At 43.8% G+C, this 20,641-nt stretch overlaps 2 protein-coding genes across 2 annotated transcripts; both read left to right on the top strand.

Moving 5' to 3' along the window:
• Positions 1-3,942: 3,942 nt before the first annotated feature.
• Positions 3,943-8,413, top strand: LOC149285881 (V-type proton ATPase 16 kDa proteolipid subunit c). The gene is made up of 3 exons (XM_089495020.1): positions 3,943-4,021; positions 7,727-7,910; positions 8,209-8,413. The coding sequence occupies exons 1-3, from the start codon at positions 3,943-3,945 to the stop codon at positions 8,411-8,413; spliced, it is 468 nt and encodes a 155-aa protein (XP_089351146.1).
• Positions 8,414-11,320: 2,907 nt separating this feature from the next.
• On the top strand, positions 11,321-15,605 carry LOC149285880 (N-acetylglucosamine-6-phosphate deacetylase-like). The gene is made up of 11 exons (XM_089495027.1): positions 11,321-11,403; positions 12,151-12,287; positions 12,355-12,494; positions 12,811-12,865; positions 12,942-13,154; positions 13,784-13,872; positions 13,983-14,127; positions 14,312-14,419; positions 14,611-14,679; positions 14,907-15,008; positions 15,520-15,605. Exons 1-11 carry the CDS (start codon positions 11,321-11,323, stop codon positions 15,603-15,605), a joined length of 1,227 nt encoding a protein of 408 aa, XP_089351153.1.
• The last annotated feature ends 5,036 nt before the right edge of the window (positions 15,606-20,641 follow it).

Genomic DNA, 20,641 nt, shown 5'->3' with positions numbered 1-20,641 from the left:
AAACAGCGAGCCTCCCGCAGGCCGCTCTCACCCAGACATCGTCATCTCGTTTCATCGGCCCCATCCCCCTTCACATCCTCGCTCTCCTGCATCTCACCTACTAGAACACGTTCTATTCCCTTTCCATTCTGGTGCTTCTTTCATGCATCTCTCCTTTATCACTAATCCACTTGGCTTCTGCGTTTAACCCTTTCTGTTTTTTTTTGTTTTTTTAATTAACCCTTATCTCCTGTGATCTCATGGTTCTACTCGCTGGCCTGATCTACTACATCAGCATCATGTCCATAACAGAAAGTCCTTGGGCTCCCGAAAACTTTGGGGTCCGATTTTGGGTCGGGGTTCCCACCCACTGTCCCCACCCCACGCTTGCATTCAAATGGTTCTCTTGCAAAACATGTCACTGTATGTGAATTTGTTATATTAAGTAATAGATGAAGATGATGAAAATGATGTCATGTACATTGCATGATGTAATCGCAAGGTTTAAGAAAGCCATTCTACTGCCCATTCATTATCTCCACTAACAAATAATGTGTACCTTTATCCATTTTGTATTTCTTACATTCTTTTTTTCCATTCCCGTTTAGTTTCTCATCCCTCTTCTCTTTCGCCTCACTTAGTATGATGTCATGAGACTCACGAGTCCCTGGCCGTCCTCATCTAATGTCTTGTAGAGTTTGTTTACAGGGAAGCCTTACAGCCTCACCATGTTCCCAAATACAATCTACAGCGTCTTCTTCAAACGTCAAATTCTCTTAACGCGTATCATCTCTGATGAGATCCCTATCCCTGTATCCACCTGTTTTTGACCTTGGTGGCCATCAAAGAGCTAAGATAAAAAAAAACCCCAAATCAAATAATTCACGTTTTATAAATATATCTGTGTGTACCACACTCACCCCATTTAAGTATGTGGGCCCACACATGGGTAAAAATATATTTATTGTTTATATTGTTTATAAGTGATTTATAGTAATCAGTTTTTATACGGTACAAAAAATCCTGCTCCCTAATCACATGCCAAAGTATCTTGGACGGGCCATGTATAAATCACACGTTTGTTTAAACCAATATAAATAAATATCATAGAATTACACTTTTCTTTCTATCAGTATAAATACAATGTGTGTGTGTTTGTGTGTTGTGTTTTACATGAAAAAACTAATTCCAAAATTCCACTTTTCTTGAAATGGTGTTTCTGTTGGTTATGTAAGTCAAATGGTTATGTTTTATACTACTTGTTATGTCCGTTGTACAGCGCTATGGAATATGATGGCGCTATATAAAGCAATAAATAGTAATAATAAATGATGATCTGTGTTGTATCAGTGGCCTCTCACGGCGTCATTAGCTTCATACGTATCGCGGTAACTTGGTCTGCCTCACACGAGATCCTCTGGAAACGTTAGATCGTTACCTTGTAAAGATTTGCTTAGATCCAATTTTGGCCGAGAAGACTACAAATTGTGTTACATATGATGACCTCATCACCTTTTTTTGGTGAATAATTCACCGCTAAACACTGGCTACTCAAAGTATCATCTCCAACTTACTTTGTTGTGTATCTACTAAAAGATCTAGCTGTGCTGTCGTTACAATGACACACGTCCAACCTTTGTATTTATTTGTGTCCAAAACACAGCTAGTTCACAGAACCGCAACCTCCCCCGACCCCATGTGTTAACTGCCCCAAACCCCCCCTCCCTCACCGACCGGGGCGGAAAAATCCTGCACCTGAGTAAACTGGACTTCTAGGTGTTTAGAAGATACAAATCTGGAGTGCCACTGGTATGGAGTAATTACAGGGAAATGTGATCCAGCAGGGTCACTTAAAGCATTCTTAAGATGTTTAGATTTAAATAATAATACATTCAATAAAAAATAATAATAATTTGAAGAAGCAACTGGTGGCGTCAGCTCAATTTAAACGATTCCAGACTGGAATTTCCAGTGGTCTTTAAAGATGGTGGAAATGGGGTCATACTGCATGGATCTGTAGTAAGAGTCACGCTATAACATACGGGTGGGCGAGAGAGGGTCTGCCGATCAGGACATCACACCCAAGAAACGAGACTAATGCCCCCCGTCCCTGCGTTGGGTTTCGGCTCCTGATTTCTAGGGCTCAGTCCCTCTTAACAATTCTCAAGGTGAATGTTAAATCCTTAAGGCGCTTTCTAAACGTGAGCACACGAATGTGTACATGTAACCTGCCGGGTTCATGCATATGATGAGGGCAGGACTCCTTCTGAATGTGTGTTTAACATAAAACCACCGGGAAATATCTTCTACTCCTGCTCCAAATGCTTCTATTTATTATTATTATGTTATATAGCGCCATCAAATTCCATAGCGCTGCACAATGGGTGGAAATTTCCTATCTTCCATGGTCTTTAATTATAAGATGCCCCTCTTTATACTCTTTCCTGTTCATTGACATCAGGTTAGTCGTTATAATGCTCTCCATCAAGTCCTCATTTGTACCCTTTTGTGACCTATGCCAACACTGTATTGACCTTGGGATCTGTAACTTGACATTGTGTGTAGTTACCGAGTTAGAAGTTAGTTGGTATTCCTAAATATTTAGTAACCGTCAGCACTCCCCGTCCGGCTACATTTCATTTACAATTAGCGTGTTTTTTTACTTTTCAAAATGCGTTACCTTACTTTTATCAATGTTGAATCTCATCTACTGAGTCCAAGAATAAAGTCACCCACATTAACAAACCCCCGGAGCTGAACTTTACTCTGTCACACTTTGGCGTCCTCTATAAAAACAAACTTTACTTTCAATCTTCAACAATAATATACAAACGTACTACCCCACCATCAGCGAGAAATCCGCTTAATAAAACATGGCCCCCCGCGTCGCTGTTTTAAATGGGCATCTGAATGTTAAAGGGGCCCCAATGAGTTCCCGTGTGAGAAGGGGGTAGTTGGCCCTTAAAACATTTTAACGGATACCACAAAATAGGGGCATTTTCATAGTGAACTTTTCTCCCACCTTCTCACTCATAACAGATTGTAAGCTCATAGGATCAGGGCCCTCTTCTGTACCAGTATGTGTTACGTTTAATGTTGCCTATCATTTATTTTAATGTTATTGTTAAACGTGTACTTTCTGTTCAACGTAATAGCGCTACGGAAGCCACCGGCGCTAAATAAATTTAATAAATTAATGATATTTAGTAGGCCAAATTCTTAATTTGGCACCAGTGGGCAGACGGGCTTTTTAGGGCATAATCATTTAATATTCACTAATAGTGACTGCTATATTTAATGAAGCAATGCTTTACACATAACCTTATTGTCTTTATCAGGTAACTTTCAGCATAGACTTAATGTATACATAACATAAAAAGCCAAGACATGTTTACCACGAGCATCCCTTCCTCGACAGATCCAGATCTACCTGACGCCATAACATTATGCTAATGAAGCCTGAGTGACGCATCCCTCGCTACACCCAAGCAGACCGTACTAACTGCGCTTAACATTAAAAAAAAAATATTTTACACGTACGGGCCTGTGAATTATCTTAAATAAAGTTAATATAATTTCAACATTGATATATATTAAATATAAACTTAAATAATGCCAGTCAATGATAGGACTGGGAGGATGCACACCTTCATTTTGATCTGATGGTACATTCCACCTGAGGAAAGAAGGAGGAGGCGGGATGAAAAGTCAAGGCAGATGGACACGCCAGCCGCCAGGGCGTCACGTGATTGTTGACGCCATTTTGTACTGCGGTGAAGTATTTAGAGCAGCCAGCGGTGTTCGTGCCCGTCCAGTTTGAGAGCCGCAGCCGCCCTGACAGAAGAAAAGCAAGCTCTAGCCCCGCTCCCCTCTTCCTCCTCCTTCCCGTAGGCTCCGTATCTTCTCTCTTTTTCTCCCTTGTTCCCCGGCTTTTCGGTTCTTGCTCAGTCAGTGACAGGCACCATGTCGACGGAAACCAACGCTCCCGAGTACTCCGCCTTCTTCGCCGTCATGGGCGCATCGTCTGCGATGGTGTTTAGCGGTGAGACCTCCATCCCCCTCACATGCCCCTGTCACCCTCATAGCTAATGAAGCCTTCATTGTTAAATTTTACCCAAGCTGAACCCGCCTTTATTATAGGGGATGGGTGCGTCCCTATTCCCTCTGATGTATTCTGCCTAGATTATCACCTTAAAATAGAAATTATGTCCTATGTTAGCTGGGTGTGTTTTATGATTTCATCTTTTAGCATTATAATTTATACCCGCTTGTATGGGGGCAAATCTGCGATTTAAGCCTTAATGTTGGGAATGCACCATGCCCTTGAGGTATGTTGCTTTTTGTGACGAATACCCCCCCCCATGTATGATCAGTCTTCATCGTGCTGATTCTCTTGGCCATATAAAGCGCCTATCTAATTCATCTTCTATATGGTGATTGGGTCCAGCCGTGTCTATTGTATGGATGTGCCGTCAAGAATCTGTAGGTGCCTGATCCTCTTTCCTCCATCATGTGACCGGTTCTCATCTGCCATCTTTTTTTATCTCCTCGCGTCAATAGCTTCTGCCTTACTCGTCTCCTGTCAGTCATCGGGTTTTCTCGCTCTGTCAAGGCCGAATGGGTTCGGGTGTTTCCGGAATCGTGTTGGTTCTGGTTTAGCTCACCTGTCTGGGGGGGCGGCGTCTGTGGAAAAGGGTTCGGGGATGTGTGAATAGTACACGGGGGACGCCGGCAGCTGACGTCACTCGGGTGATCCCGGCAGCTGGTGAGCTGTCACATGACTGCAGAGGGAAGGGTGACTGGGAGGGGGGCGACCCTTGATCGAAGCCATTTTTCCTTTCCAGTGATGTAGGGTATAACTGGTTCAGCACTAGTATTGGCGCACTGGCACCTGTGCTACTGGATGTGCCCGCTTAGTGATCTAGGCTGTTGTATGGGTTAAATCTGCTTCATAATTGAGAATACAAGTGTGGGGGTCCAAGGATGTGTGTAAAGATATAAAGCAAATCAGACCACCCCAACCCTGTATACAGTCTAACGAAGAACGCCAAAGCACAAGTGCTTGTCAGCTGTATCTTCCCTGTTTACAGCAGTCATTCATTAACCTGTCTGGTTACAGTGTTTCCTCCTGGGTTAACTGGCTTCATGCATTTTCTTTAATTTAGCTGCTTCTGTCCTCTGGTTTATAGGCCGTGCGTCTGATTTGTCTCGATGTGCATTGTTTTCTGGACCAATTTGTTCTCTGTAACCCTCCTCTGCTGTCAGTTTGACCTGAACTTCTACGGCTACTGCAGCTGCAGTTAAACATCCCAGCGTACTAATAATGCTGTTAATGGTACAAATTCTAGCTCGAGCATCGGATGCCTAGACTGAATGTGAGCACGTTTTTGCTTTACTGAGGTAGATGAGTGGAACAATCTCCTAGCAGAAATTGTAGCGGTTAATACAGTGATGGACTTTAAACCTGAATGGGCTCCTGAATCAAAGATGACTCATTAAGGTGCCGATGGGGGGGCCGGTCTGCCAGCATATTCTTTCTGTGTAAATTAAGATTAGCATTTTATTATGCAGGCCCAATTTAACTTTTCTCTTAGTTTAATAATTTAAGTTTTGATTATATGTAACCATTCTTGTCTATGAAGGATGACTTTACTCCTATGGCCCATCTGTGTCACAAGCTTACTGACCCCCCCCCCCCCCCCCCCATGCATTATACAGAATGCTGCCTGTCTTTTCATCTTTTAAGCACACTTCTCAGTATGGATGCTCTGATGCTTTAACTTGTGGCAGATATTTTAATGATGGCAACTAACAGGCAAGTATTAAGCTGGAAGCTTCTGGGCGTTTCGGCAGCGTGTCCTTAAACTTATTTTCCCGTTTTGGGCTGACTGCAGCTGAATTTGCACCCTGCGACTAGTGATTTTTCAGCTCTCTGAAAGCCTGCCAAGTGTCTATTTTTGGGCATTATTTTCTTCACCCTCCATGCCCCAGCGAGTAATATGAAACTAAGATATTTTTATTTTTTTTCCCTTGCTCATCTTTACTACAGTTATTTGCTATATGTAAAGTTTAACCCATCAGTTACTGTTTCCATCATGTTTGGCGTTATGGCCTTAAAAATAGCAAGAGCTTTAATTTGAATGGCGGGCGAGTAGCTGAAATCCCTTCACTAGGTCTGTAAGATTTTTTTTTTTTTCCTGTATAGGATGACGGGCGTCTCTTTAATGTTTGTCATTCACCATTTGTCTAATTACTTAAAGCTTTCTACGCAACGGGTCTTCCCAGAATGCAGCTGTAGTGATGTGCGCCGTGAAGCGGACACTGGCCCCTAGTCTACGGCTCCTACTTGTGTTTGCAAGTTGTGCAACTCTGAAGTCTGTAATGTAACTTGTATTACAATTGTGAAAGTGAGAGGAACAGATTTAAATTAATTCTGCTTCCTCTTCTGGGAATTGGCAGCCAGCATGAAGCATAAGCGTTCTGCGACTCTAATTTACCCCCCACCAGAAGACATGTGGATGTGTTGGTACCCTCAACATCCCACATTTCCTTAATGAGTAAGAATAGACACTTTGGCCATAGTCTAGTACTTGGGTCCAAATTTATGATCCATAACCTATTAGCTCTTGTATCTGTTGCTGAAACCTTGGAACACACAATGCTGATGTATGCATGTGTAAATATATATAAGTACGTATAGATATTAAATCTTTAAAACACTGAATTCTGTCCAAAGCATGGAAGCTTCTATGACCAAACTGCTCTTGTGACCTCTGTACCCCATGAAGGGCTCGTGACGTCCCCCGTGATGGGGAATATAGCCGTCTGTGCGGAAAGCATGATTTCTTTACCTGCCCTTTTCACTCGTCCATGGCCTAGTTTTACAAAGCGGTTTGGCGTTTGGAAGCCAAGCCATGTTTAGCTGATCAGGAGTTCGCTTCCATTTTTATTTTTTGACATTTAGTTATACTCTTCGTTCCATATCAACTAGATGGTGCTGTATTGATCTTTCGTTTCAAATTCATTCGGGGAGAATGATTTCAGTGTGAAGGTCTTTCCTCTACAAAGCCTTTGTCGGGTGGTTATTGCATAAGTGGCAAACGTTCTATTAGTTCAGGATGATGGGATGAGAATTACAGGAACGTGAAAGTTCTAGATATTTAGCTCTGCCAGAATCTGTATTCCTTTGTACGTTATGTACGCTACGCCGCATGTCTTGTGCTCTCCGTGCACACGCGAGATCATGTGCTAAAGTCTCATTCGACTTTTACTCCAGGCTGTAATCTCTTCCTCGAATGACTCAAAAGGGGTCACTAAAACTAGAGTTTAACTTATGAAATATTTCAGTGTAAACTAAATGGTATTGACCCCCACCCAATCTGCCTTAACAGTATCAAAGCTATATACTCTATTAGGACCTCTAAGACTGTAGCCTCGTTTCAGATACATTACTTTCTTGTTAAACAATTTTGGGGAAATTCATGTGTCGGTTTCAGCTTTTTAAGGTCTTGTAAAGACAAATATATTGGGATTCTGAGTGACTGAGACTTGCAGTCATGTGACTTCCTCTGCTTTAAGCTCTTCCACCAAATGCTGATCGCCACGGGATATTAGTCGTAGAAATGCTGGAAGGTTAGTGGTGGGCATCTTGGCGCTGCGGCTATAAAGTGTGTAACTCCTTCTGGACATTTTTGGGATGCTCAAATTTTTCTAAAAAAAAAAAACAAAAAACCTCTACTCTTCACAGCGTTGGGGGCTGCCTATGGCACAGCAAAAAGTGGCACCGGTATTGCAGCCATGTCTGTCATGAGACCCGAGCTGATCATGAAGTCCATCATTCCTGTGGTTATGGCTGGTATCATAGCTATCTATGGCCTTGTAGTGGCAGTGCTCATCGCAAACTCCCTGACGTCAACAATCACATTGTACAAGTAAGTATTTTGGCAAAATGGTGTAAAAACTCACAAGTATATATTTTCAAAGTCTTGAAACTGATAGCTCAGTGCCCCCCCCCCCCATTGACTTTACATCTGTGTGCCTTAAGTTACCCCTGCTCGTGCAAAGGTTTAAGGGAAAGAATATATTAACGTACTCTATGTATTCTAGCACAGGATCTACTGTATTTTTTTTATTTTTAAACATCCTATGACATCTCCTGGCTGCGTTCTAATGTTTCCCTTAACAGCCATACCTACTAAGTACTAATGTATTTCATTTCCTCCACTTTAGGAGCTTCCTACAACTCGGTGCCGGCTTGAGCGTAGGCTTGAGTGGTCTAGCTGCTGGCTTCGCCATTGGCATCGTCGGCGATGCAGGAGTCCGGGGAACAGCGCAGCAGCCCCGACTATTTGTCGGCATGATCCTCATCCTCATTTTCGCTGAAGTCTTGGGTCTGTACGGGCTCATCGTGGCTTTGATCTTGTCCACAAAATGAAGAAACCACCTGAACAAAATGCTCTGGAAGTCGCCACTTACAAATGGTTTTATCTCGTGTACAGTCATTCTTCATTCACCCCGATTCAGTAGTTTCTCTTTCCCCCACCCTGAACCCTGTTACTCCACCATTGTAAGTTAGTGACTGTTGTGTGTAATAATTTAGCTATATTCTTCAGTTGGACTTGAGGTTGTTAAAAGTCCAGACGCCAGGCTGGGAAGCAGTTGTCACTTCCCTCACGTGACTTCCTTCTGCGTGCAGTGTTTTTCCCCCCAAAACCACTTCTGGATGTTTCCTTAAAAGTACCATGTATAAATATGATCTAGAATTGTAATTTTCCCATTCCAGTTAATGTTTTATTTATAAATATAAAGGAAATCATTGTTCATACTTAAGAATGAGCCAGTTCTTCCCTCTGAAACCTATTCCAGTCCTTTTTGCTGCGTAAATATTTAATCTATAGCTGTGTATCTGTGTGGGGTTTCCTTGTAAGTGCTGAGAATTCCCTGGATGTATAATTTGGTTCAAGATTGCTGTACTGTTCTGCCATTGGAGTGAGGTCTCATGATATATATATTTTTGTTTTAATACAAGGAACAAATTGATTCCCGTCCCGTGTCAACTGGTAACCAAAACAACCATTTAAAAGAGATCCTTGTATATGGCACCTGCTGCTGGGTATCAGTTACACATTTCCAAATAAAACATCTCCAATACTTTCAGGTTTCCACTTTTTTATACTGAATTTGATATGATATTCCCCTAAAACACATAATTTTCTTTCCCGATAAAGAACCCTCGCCTGTGTGCTTCCTACTGGCCGCTGAAGCGAGTTAATTTATTGTCTCTATGCTGTCATAGAAGGTATAGGATGCTATACTAGCAGAGCCTGAGACCGTATCATGGGATCAGATCAAAGGCCCTTATGTGTAAAGAATGGACTATGATCTAGAAGTAGATATGGAAGTAATTTGTTTTCCTAAAATGTGTCTCCATCTTCTTTGTACTGTTCTCTAGCGGCTCCTGTTGCTGCCGGCCGGCTTCAGATACATGTCTACTAAGGTCTGGCTGGGGGGGTTTAGGCCATGGCAGGCTCAAGCTACAGGAACCAGGATGACTTTCTGACATTTCAAGTGCACATTAGGATGGGTTAGGAGATGTGGATCAGGACTCATTACCGGTCCCTGTGTACATTAATGATTGGGTGCATCCTGTTTGGAAGTGTGAGATGGACCTGGTCGGGTGTGTGTGCCGTTCATCCCCAAAAGCTCCTACTTGCCTCTTATTTGGGGAAAGAGCAGCCAGAGGTGTGAGGGTACAATGTAACAAAAATATCGTGAGTTAGGTCTGTTCCTCACTTTCTTATACGAAAGACCTCTGCGAGGTGGGTTTGGGTGGAGGAAATGCATGTGGTGTTATGGTCGAGTGGCTTACTCTGCCATCCGTATAAAAGGTGGTTCTCTAACAAACTACCCGGCCGGGGCGCAGTCTAAGCTGGCCAGTGTCTGGGAGGGATGGGGAGCGTCCCACATGCAGTCTATCTTCAGTGTTTACTCCTGCCGGAGAAGGTCACGATGACCAAAATGCCCTGAATAGTAAGATTACAAATAAAACAAACCGTAAACAATGGGCTTAATTACAGCAGATGCTGCGTTGTGCCAGCGTGGCTGTAAAAATACTGTATTGTTATACCTACAAAGTGTCCCCCGACAGCCTTAAAAGCCCTGATAATTGTACATTAAACTGTATAAACAATTCTTATAAATACCTTAATTACTAATTGTGTGTGTGTATATATATATATATATATATATTTTGTTCTTACTACTGGAATGTTCCCTTTCCTTGGCTCCTATAGAGTGTGTAACGGAAAAACTCCCATCCCCCCCCCAGCACGGTTAGTGAATTAGCCCACCCACATATGCATTTGACAGTTATTGCACACACGCCCAGGTGACGTCATAACGTTGAGCTTTTTATTGCATACGAAATGTAACGAGAGTACCTGTTATAGTTACATACACGTTCTTTGATATTCTCGGTACTTGCATTCATGGAATACAGCAGGAGCTGGAATGACCTTCCTAAGATGGCGCTGTGACGCGTAATTGGTTCCATGGTGGTAGGTTCTATCACGTGACTAACCAACCCTTCCCTGTCATGTGATCTGAGCTGCGCTGCAGCATTAAAAGGATCCCGGTGAAGCCCCACCAGTTAAAGAAATAGAAGCCGCATAATCCGAATAAACAGTGTCAAAACATTTTCAGTAATAAGAACAACAAAAATACCCATAAAACGCCTGTCAGCTGACCTCACAGCAGATTAGATCCTTGTTTCTCGAAGATAAGATAACACCAAGACATTTTTATTGCTTTAATACCAATTTTGTCACTAATTGAAGACTTGTTTTTATGGCCTCGTTTTATGGGGCTCTCGGGTAAAATAAATGTCTTTTCGGCAAACAAAATATAAAATTACAATAATTATAAGGGATACGCAGACAGACTGTGACGTCAGCTATACCCCAAAGACCAATAAACGACCCTAATGGGTTATGAAGAAGGTGTCCATCGATGCGCGCACTCGCAAATCATTAGAGATAGCTAATTCCGCGCTCCCGCGCGGTCGAAAATGCGCGTGTACGTCTGGATGACAGGTCTATGGAGCTTTGGTGACCTTCCCAAGATGGCGCTGGGGCCCGTAAGTACTTTCCTAATATGGCGACGGCTGCATTCACGTGACAGATCAAAGGCTATGCCATCACATGACTTGAACCCACGTGATTCGAGGAAGCTGACAGGATATGGAGCACAATGAGTAGGGCTGAGGGGGACAGGGCAGTGGGAGTTGGCAGGTGATCTCTGCGCTGTGGTGTTTGGGTGAAGGGGTTCAGACCAAGTCCCAGAGATGCCCTCAAACAAGTCAGTGTCTGATGCCCCCATCACCCAGTTTAGGAACTGCAGGATCTTGAGGGACCATCAGTTGCAGAGGTGAGAGGAGGAGGGGGTGTTTTTTGTGGCCCTAACAGAGAGATCAGTGGGTTCTAGAGCGGCAATTAAAGGGGCAGAGATTTCAGAAGTAACATGTCCCACAATCAACAGCATTTTGTGTTATAACGTGTGATTCCAGGCAAATAAACGTGTTGTAAACGTGTGCGATGCGGCTCACAAAATCTGCCTTAGAATAGTATTACTAATGTATTAACACGGCATTCCATTAATAAAATATAGATTTTTTTGTATATTATCATTATTTCTTGTTTTATATTCCATAGCGCTGTACAATGGATAGATAGGACATAACGTAACGAAATATATATAACATGGAATTACTTGATCCCGCAGGGCCCAACCCCAATAAGCTTCTGCTGCAGGAATGGCTTTGTTGGCCCCATACAGTTATAGTTGCACATTGAATTATACATTATAGAGGGCCAGGCCTGCCCTGCTCTTCGCACTGGAGACATTTGCCATTAATGGATAGTGAAGTGCAAGAGTTAAAACCTCAACTCTCCCTTTAGTGAATAAAGCCCATTGTGACAGTAACTCACATTTTAAGTACAATTCTACTCCCTACGTCATCCCTTTAACTGATGATCAACCACAAGGGGGGCAATCATATTAGGGAGGAGGAGGAGGAATCGTATATCTTTAACGTGGTTGCTTGCTGTACCTAATGCGCCTCATCTCCCAGATCATTAATAACAGTCTACCGATGTTCTTTCCTCGCTTTTATAGAGAAGACCTTTGGGTGCGAGAAGGAAAGATTCTAAACCCCGAGAAGCTGTTCTTCGATGAGAAGGCATCAGCTGATGTCCAGGTGGATTGTCAGGGCAGGATCATCGCCCCAGGGTTCATCGACGTCCAGATCAACGGTAATACGGTATGGTGGGGATCTTCTCATTCGATGTGTCAAATAACCTAATTTGCTTTTTATTTTAGGAGGATTTGGTGTTGATTTTTCCCAAGCAAATGATGATGTAGGAGAAGGCATTTCTCTCGTTGGTGGGAAAATATTGTGTCATGGTGTGACTTCCTTCTGTCCCACTCTCGTGACTTCTCCCTCATCGGTCTACCACAAGGTAACGTGTCTTTTCTGGCAGGGCCATCCAATGATGCAAGGTTCCAATCCATGATACATACATTTCAGAAGCTGTGAAGAACCGTGATAAGTACAATGTCAAGTCAATGTCATTGCCTGTCCTCTGGAAGAACGTCAAGGCATTGGTACAACTTGGCTCGAACACTAGGAACCAGTAACAAAGTTCACAACGTAAACCTCTAGGATGTTGGATCTACCAAAGCTTATGTTTGACAAGATATTACTGAGGCTTTAAGGAGGTTCATCTTTAGCTGTGTTCGGTTTCTCGCATTGATCTATAAAATTGGACATTTCAGGTTCTTCCCCAGATCTCTGTGAAGGACGGTGGCCCGGACGGAGCGAGTGTGCTTGGTACGTTCTTGCAATATGTCCTCGATATTTGATCCTTGTCGTGCTTTTGTCTTAATAACTTTCGGACACTTGGCAGGTGTCCACTTGGAGGGTCCGTACATCAGTCAGGAGAAGAAGGGGGCCCACCCTGAGCGTTGTTTACGCTCTTTCAGTGAAAGAGGATTCCCAGAGCTTTTGGCCACGTATGGGACCTTGGACAACGTCAACATATTGACGTTGGCCCCTGAAATGCAGAGGAGTGAGGAGGTCATTAGAGGACTGGTACAGCGAGGGATATGCGTGTCTCTTGGTAAGAATGAAAACAATTAAGTTCTAAAGCCTTTGTAGGAAAACCAGCAAAGAATGACCCTGTGTATGACATCACCAAAGGACATCCAGGGCCAACAGGGTGTACTGGTCCAATAGTGGAGTGCATTTTCTACACTTTACTTACTTTGCCGTTGGAGATGAGTATTCTTGTCCTCGCGCATGTACATGACCGTATTCCTTTACGTTGATTTAACTGTTCTGCTAATTTACTACTGCCGATCAGCATCTCTACCGTGTTTGACCGCCTTCTTCGTGTAGGTCGTGCTCATTGACCAGTCTAGTTCCTAAAGGAAAAGATGCTCTGTTTTGTTCAGACCCTCATAATGCATCTCCAATATACCTTTACATGGCATTTTATGTTTAGTATTAACTCTTCCATGGACAACAGGACCACTGGTTCTCTGTGATACATGAAACGGTTCTACGCAGAAGAGTTTTGGGGCTAAAATTAAGGTCACAAGATCTCTCGTCAAACTATGAGACCCATTTATTTAAACCAGCAAGCAAATACCAATTAGTTCCTTTTTAAGACTAGTACTGTTTGTATGGGTTTTTTTACTAAGAAATCAATGCACGTTTATATGTTTTGATGTTTGCTCTTGTGTTTAGGTCACTCCATAGCTAATTTATCCCAGGCTGAGGATGCAGTGACCCACGGAGCTTCGTTTATCACTCACCTCTTCAATGCCATGCTGCCGGTAAGTTTAAAACCTTATGTTGTATTTTTTTTAAGCATCTCAGATTCATAGTTTTGGAATCTGACTCTACGTTTTATACGCTGAAATAATCGCCTTTGCGCTCCTCGCAGTTCCACCACCGTGACCCAGGCATTGTGGGATTACTGACCAGCGATCGCATTCCGGCGGGTAGGACGGTTTATTACGGAATGATCGCGGATGGAATCCACACTAATCCGGCAGCGCTGAGGATAGCACATCGCGCCCACCCCAGGGGTGAGAACCGGAAATTCATTATTAATTCTAATTAAGATTTCGAAATGAGTTATAAATAGTGTGCTTGATGAGTAATATAAGATTTTTTTATGCTTATGCAAAAAGCATGCATTTATTTACTCAGTGATGTCATAATTCTCCGTTTTTTATTGAAGTATCTGTGTTTTCTCCTGTTCCCCCGCAGGTCTAGTTCTGGTAACAGATGCCATCATGGCCATGGGCCTAGGCCCGGGGAAACACATGCTTGGCCAGCAGGAGATTCTCATCAATGGGCTCAATGCATATGTAGCAGGTGAGTGAAGAAGTTTGAACTACAACTCCCATAATCCTGATCTATCTTGAATCATTGCGGCCACTGGATTACCCCAGAGTGCCCGTTTCTGGTGGACAGCCATATCCTTTTCTGCCTTTATATAAATATATATCCCAATTATTTGAGTCTCGAGATCAGCAGTAAGGTCACTAACGTCAGCCGTTTTATAGGAACGCAGACTTTGGCTGGGAGCATCGCTACGATGGATATGTGCGTGAGACACTTCCGCGAGGCCACAGGTAAGTGCCGCTCACGGGCAACTCAGCCAAATCAGCTGGTTTTGGGGTTTTTTTGCAGTGAATTATGATCTCATTAACAGTAAAGCAGAAGAAGCCTTGTGCACGGGACCCAAAAACCCTAATCTCGCACCCCAACAGAACTGATTAAAACGCATAGATTTCAATGTTTCTATTCTGGCTTTTCTATGCAGTCATCGGAGCCTCTGTGTTTTCTCCCCGTCTTGTAGGATGTACAGTAGAGGAAGCCTTAGAAGCCGCATCCCTGCATCCAGCGCAAACTCTGGGTATCCAGCATCGGAAGGGGACCCTGAATTTTGGGGCAGATGCAGGTATGGAGGGACACTGTGTGGGGCAAATATATGAATTTCTTGCCCTACATTTTAACTTCATTTCTGCCCTACATTTTAGCTTCATATAGTTCAATGTATTTGTAGATGAAATAAGGCCCTTCTCTGTACATTCATCCTGTGCAACTCTAGCACCCATCCAGCCCATTTCACAGATAATCAGTATTCGCTATCTTCATTGGGTTGCATTGAATCTTACTTTACGGTAAATACAAGGTACATTCTGTCTGCCCCACGTTCCCTGTATTATGTATGACGTGTTTTAATCGCCTTCTGTGACCTTGAGGTCACCGGAAAAGGAAAAACGACACTGCATGCGACAGAAACATGCCCGGCCACACATTTTGCACAATGTCTAATATATACAGTAATACATATATATATATATATATATAATTTGATGTTTTCTTATTCAGACTCTCCTTTCCCTTTTTATTTTTCCCTTTTTCACTCTGTCTGACTCTTTCTTTCTCAACCTCCTCTTCCCTTTCAGATCTTGTGCTTCTGGATGACCGTCTGAATGTTAATGCCACCTACATCGCAGGACAGGCTGTTTGGGAAGAGACAAGCTCTCGTTAAGGTGCTACAAACCAGAGGACATATAACACGAGCATCATTCTGCGGCTGTGCCTTAACCCCGGGCCGCTTGGAATACATCCACCCCAAATCCCTTAAAGTGACCACGTGATTATCACGCCGGAGATCTGTGGGTAATGCTCCGGTGCGTTACTCGCTGTGACGCGTGTTCTGTACGGGAACAGTCTTATGACCATTCCATTCTTTTAATGATGACTACAGAGCCATTTAATGCCGCTTGCATTCAACCTTCAATGCATTTCATGAGACCATTTGTTTCTTTTCAGTTCCCCTGTCCTTGTTGGTTCTAACAATATCCCTGTTTTTATAAGCTTTGCAAAATGCGAGCAACCCCCAAAAATATTAAGTGGTGCCATTCAGGGCCCCAACTTTAGTGCCAATTTCACATCTGAATTGATGTAGAAGTTGATTTAAACCATCTGGGCTCCATTTGGCATTTCCTTCCTAATGTGGTTAAAGGGTCTTCAGGACCGTTACAGGTTCCTGTACCAGGATTTTGTTAGTGTCTATGTATGAACAAAAAAGCCATCACACTCTCTACAATTAATGGAGGCTTGAGAACTAAACCAATGGCACCCTGACCTGTATATTCTTGTTGAGTGCAGTTTACACTACAGCCACTAGATGGCGCATTACCTGACCTCACATATGGTGGGCAAGAAGCCTGCATCGCATTGCGCAATCCTTGTGATCTTCCATATCAGCCACAGGCAGGTAGCCTTCCCTAAGCTTGTTGCTCCATCTCCTGTGCTTAATTTAACACTTACAACTAAATGCAGAATTAAGAACCCCAATCCTAGTGCTGTTAAACGCCCAAACCCTGCCAAAATTACTTCTTAAAATTTTTTTCTGGGAATACCTAACTGTCATGTGACATAGAAACTGGGAAAAAAAGCTCCTTTAAAACTTTGTGTGTTTAGACCTTTAAAGGAAAGACTAAGTGACAGATCTGCTAACGTTTGCTTAACGTTCTACAGCTTGCAATTACACTTTGCCCCCTGAGAGTAAAATAAGCTGCGCGGGGGTACAACTGCCATCAGACATTGGTGGGCGCAGGCAGAAGGGGGCACTGGGTTTAATGGTTTCCATCTATTGCATATATTTAATCTGTATAAGAACCCTGCTGAGTTGAACTGGTTAACTGGGTGGCTTTGGGCCAGGGCGGTAATTTCCAGTATTGACTCACCGTTTATTAAAAAGGCCCTCGGGTGCTGGAGGGGGTTTTGCTTCTTTATTTCCAGAAGCTGGATCTCCCGTATCAGACCTTTCAGACCGGACACCCGATACATGTTCGTGGTCCGGCTCTGCTCCGGGGTCATTAATTTGGATACAGTTTGTACGGACAGCACATAGAAGACATTCACTTCTTCTGTTTTGGGACCCATAGGCGGCGGGGGGGGGGGGGGGGGACAGAAACGGCCCAAACACAATCCTGCTTCTGATTGTAATAAAAGAATAAAAATAGCCGATCTGCTTTATAATTCTGGGAATAGAAACCTATAAATAATGCTAGAATAATGCAAAACCTCCTCTGTAATCATTACAATGAACTCAGCCATATTAACCCATGCTATGCCAGACCTCCTCTGTAATTTATACAATGAACTCCTGTGTAATTGTTGCAAAGGACTGAGCCATATAAACCCTTTCATTGCCGGGGTTCATTGCACACTTCCCTTGGCATTATAGGGCTATACTGAATACATATTGCTTGGCTTCTGGCAATCACATGAGAATAAACGTTATGTACGTACGGCTGTCGTTTCTTACCTCAGCGATGAACGCGTAAAGCAAAAGTTACAGGGCAAGGGGGGCAAATAGCACAATTATGTTGATTTACAGCGAGGGGTAAAGCGTCAACATGTTCTTTTGATGGATTTATAAGCAGCAGCTACATTATTTAACTACTTGTTATCAGGAAAAAATATACAGAATTCCTGGCCCGCACACGGCTCTCGGGGACCCTGTGTAATGCACAGAAGGGTATCCTATAGAAAGCTGTGATGTGTCTACTATGGAAAGGTGTCCCTGAGTATAATGATGTATATTACACCTGGGCTATTACCATTACGTTTTTTTTACCCTGAATCTTGGGATTTTGGCCCCAATCTCAGGGCCACAATGTGTACAGATCACCCCTTCCTATTATTCACTGCTGCGATCGTATATATATGACTCCCAATTGGTGCCTTTGCTATCCCTGCTTGAATACAGGTGACTCAATTAAGTGTATCGTTAAATAATGTCATGGTTCTCATAATGACCGGTAACAGGTTTGGCGATCACATCGAATCTTCACAATGACGTATTAAAGGGTTAATATTTTGAGTCTCAGGGTCAGGTCATTTAGAAAGTTTCCAGTTATAACTATTACCCACCGGTTACCCTTTAATGGCAAAAAGGGGTAGAGCGGCCCCCTGAAGGCAGGATCAGACAGCCCTGCGTTTGATTCTTAACTGGACCGATGCTGGGTGCCGGTGCATGCGCAGCGCTCTGGTAACTGGAGGGTTCTTTTATTTAGTTCGGAAAAATCCGAGACGGTCAGAGAGTAATTTGATCTGCAGAGTTTATTTCTGGCCGCGATCTGGCAGCCTGCGTAATGATAGCAATGCTTGCTGGTAGCCGTATACAGGGGGCTCTACAGCTGACATAATGAAGACCCTCAGAGTAAACTGGTTCCAGGGCAAAGTCTCAAGCACCAGATGGGTTTCTTCTTGCACGAAAACCAGGACACTTGGGGGTTATGAGTCTGGTCACTGCAGATGCATATCTATGTTGGCATGGATGGGTGTTATAGGGGTTACAATTCTACAACTGCAGTTCATTCATAACATTACAGTATAAAAGTATCAGAAACATGTTCTATTAACACATTCAGTGCCAGAAGGGCAGCAGAGCACAACAAACCTGCTAATGTTAAGTAATAAATGGAATCACAGCTGGCCAGTGAAAAGCCTGGGCTACAGCTCAGAGGGGTGAACAATCTGCGTGTGTTTTATGGACACTTCCCAAATCAGCTGAGAATATTTATAAAGTAGCTAAATAATCATTTTTCCTGACTTCTTGTGCTAGTAACCCTCTTTATACTGCTTAGCCGGAACCTTGTATATGCGGAACTAAAGGGCAGGCGTTTCGGTTTCCCCCCGGAAGCCTATTTGAACGGAGACAGATGGGGAATGAATTCCCGAAAGGACGCGCAGCACGGGCAAAGGATAGTGTGAGTGTTTAAACTATTCCTTAATGTAATGTGTGTAGTAGAGGGGCAGCGAGAGAAGCGTGGTGCTGCGTGTATACAGAGAGTGTCCATTTATCAGTTTATTTACGGTAATAAACTGCTTCAGTCACTTGCAGAGCCTGCTGTCTGCCACTTCCACTGCCACTCGTGGTTTCTCGTGGGTAAAGTAACTAAAAGTTGCTCTGCAGACTATATATAGAACTGATATTTAATTAATTTTGATGTTGCATATTATATTATGTCATTTTCTCCAAATTTGGGAGTTTTCACTCATTTTATGATTCAGGTGTGAAGTCGCCGGAGTAACGCGGTAATCTGGTTCAGCCTCGCCATGGAGGAGGTGAGATTCACGTTACTTTATCCGCCGCAACTTTCTTTCATGATGTGTTTTGCCTTTTATTCGTTAAAATCCTATGCTTTGGGCAAGAGGCACACTCCGCACAGGATACTGGGAGTGAGCATATCTCCCAACAGTCCCAGCTTTTGTGAGGGTGCCTTCCCAAACCCCCCAACATGGGTATCACAATTTGGCACCTGAAACGTTGGGGGTATGAGGGAGTGTAGCGTACACCCCCCCCCCCCCCAACTTCTCAAATAGCCAGAGGGGCAGTTTTGTTTTAGGGGGTCTGGTTAGAGGTGCACCTAGGGGCCGGGGCTTTACCAAGACGTTTTTCTAAAACGATGCACCCAAAAGAAAGGGTTTATTTTTTGGCCAGGGCAGGAGGTAGCCGTCTTCTCCGTTCTAGATTAGGTTACACGAGTTAACGTTATCTTTGCTTTGGCTCGTGGAATTGTGTAGGCACCTAAGGGAACTTTTGAAGATGAGCTGGAATGGTGCATCCAACAACTGGAGAGAGGACTTCTGAGGCGGAATCCCACCCCAAAACAAGGTGCATAGCTTTACGAGAACGTGACTTCTTCTGGATCTTTAGCATTGTGACCCGTGAAGAAATAAAATCCAAGTATAATTATGGCAACTTTAGCCTAGAACTTCCGATTACTACAGCTCATCGCTACAGACATTGCCTGTAACATTCTTATCGAAATAATATATTTTATCTAATTTAAAGTTACCATTTTTACCGTGGGTCTGGCACAACATAGATGGGTAACGCGCTTCTCTGTTGTTGTTTTTTATATCAGTGTCAGAAGCTCAGCGTGTCCTCCAGGTCCTGCGCTCTCGGAAAGCTCCCTTTGTAAAGAAGCGTCAGATGATGAATCAAGTTTTCGGAAACTACCGTTTAAAAATGGCCGAAGAGCGGAAAGCTGAAGAAAAAGCAGGTTTGTATCGATATTATTAAAATCAATAGTGGATGTTTTTTATGCGTTCTAAATCATACCCCGGATTCTTCTTATGACCAAATGGGGACCTAGGGCAGCACCCCCAGCCACCTCCTCCTCAGCGTCCAGGTAAAGTAATGGCGTTGCGCACCTTTTGAGAAACAGATCGACGGCGTACCCCGGCGGGCCGTGTCGGGGCATCGTACCCCGGCGGGCCGTGACGGGGCATCGTACCCCGGCGGTCCGTGTCGGGGCATCGTACCCCGGCGGTCCGTGTCGGAGCATCGTACCCCGGCGGTCCGTGTCGGGGCATCGTACCCCGGCGGTCCGTGTCGGGGCATCGTACCCCGGCGGTCCGTGTCGGGGCATCGTACCCCGGCGGTCCGTGTCGGGGCATCGTACCCCGGCGGTCCGTGTCGGGGCATCGTACCCCGGCGGGCCGTGTCGGGGCATCGTACCCCGGCGGTCCGTGTCGGGGCATCGTACCCCGGCGGTCCGTGTC

The sequence above is a fragment of the Sceloporus occidentalis genome, unplaced genomic scaffold, assembly GCF_023333645.1.
Source record: "Sceloporus occidentalis isolate IW3139 unplaced genomic scaffold, rSceOcc1.0.p SCAF_76, whole genome shotgun sequence".
NCBI lineage: Eukaryota > Metazoa > Chordata > Lepidosauria > Squamata > Phrynosomatidae > Sceloporus > Sceloporus occidentalis.
This window is presented reverse-complemented; position numbering and strand designations above follow the sequence as displayed.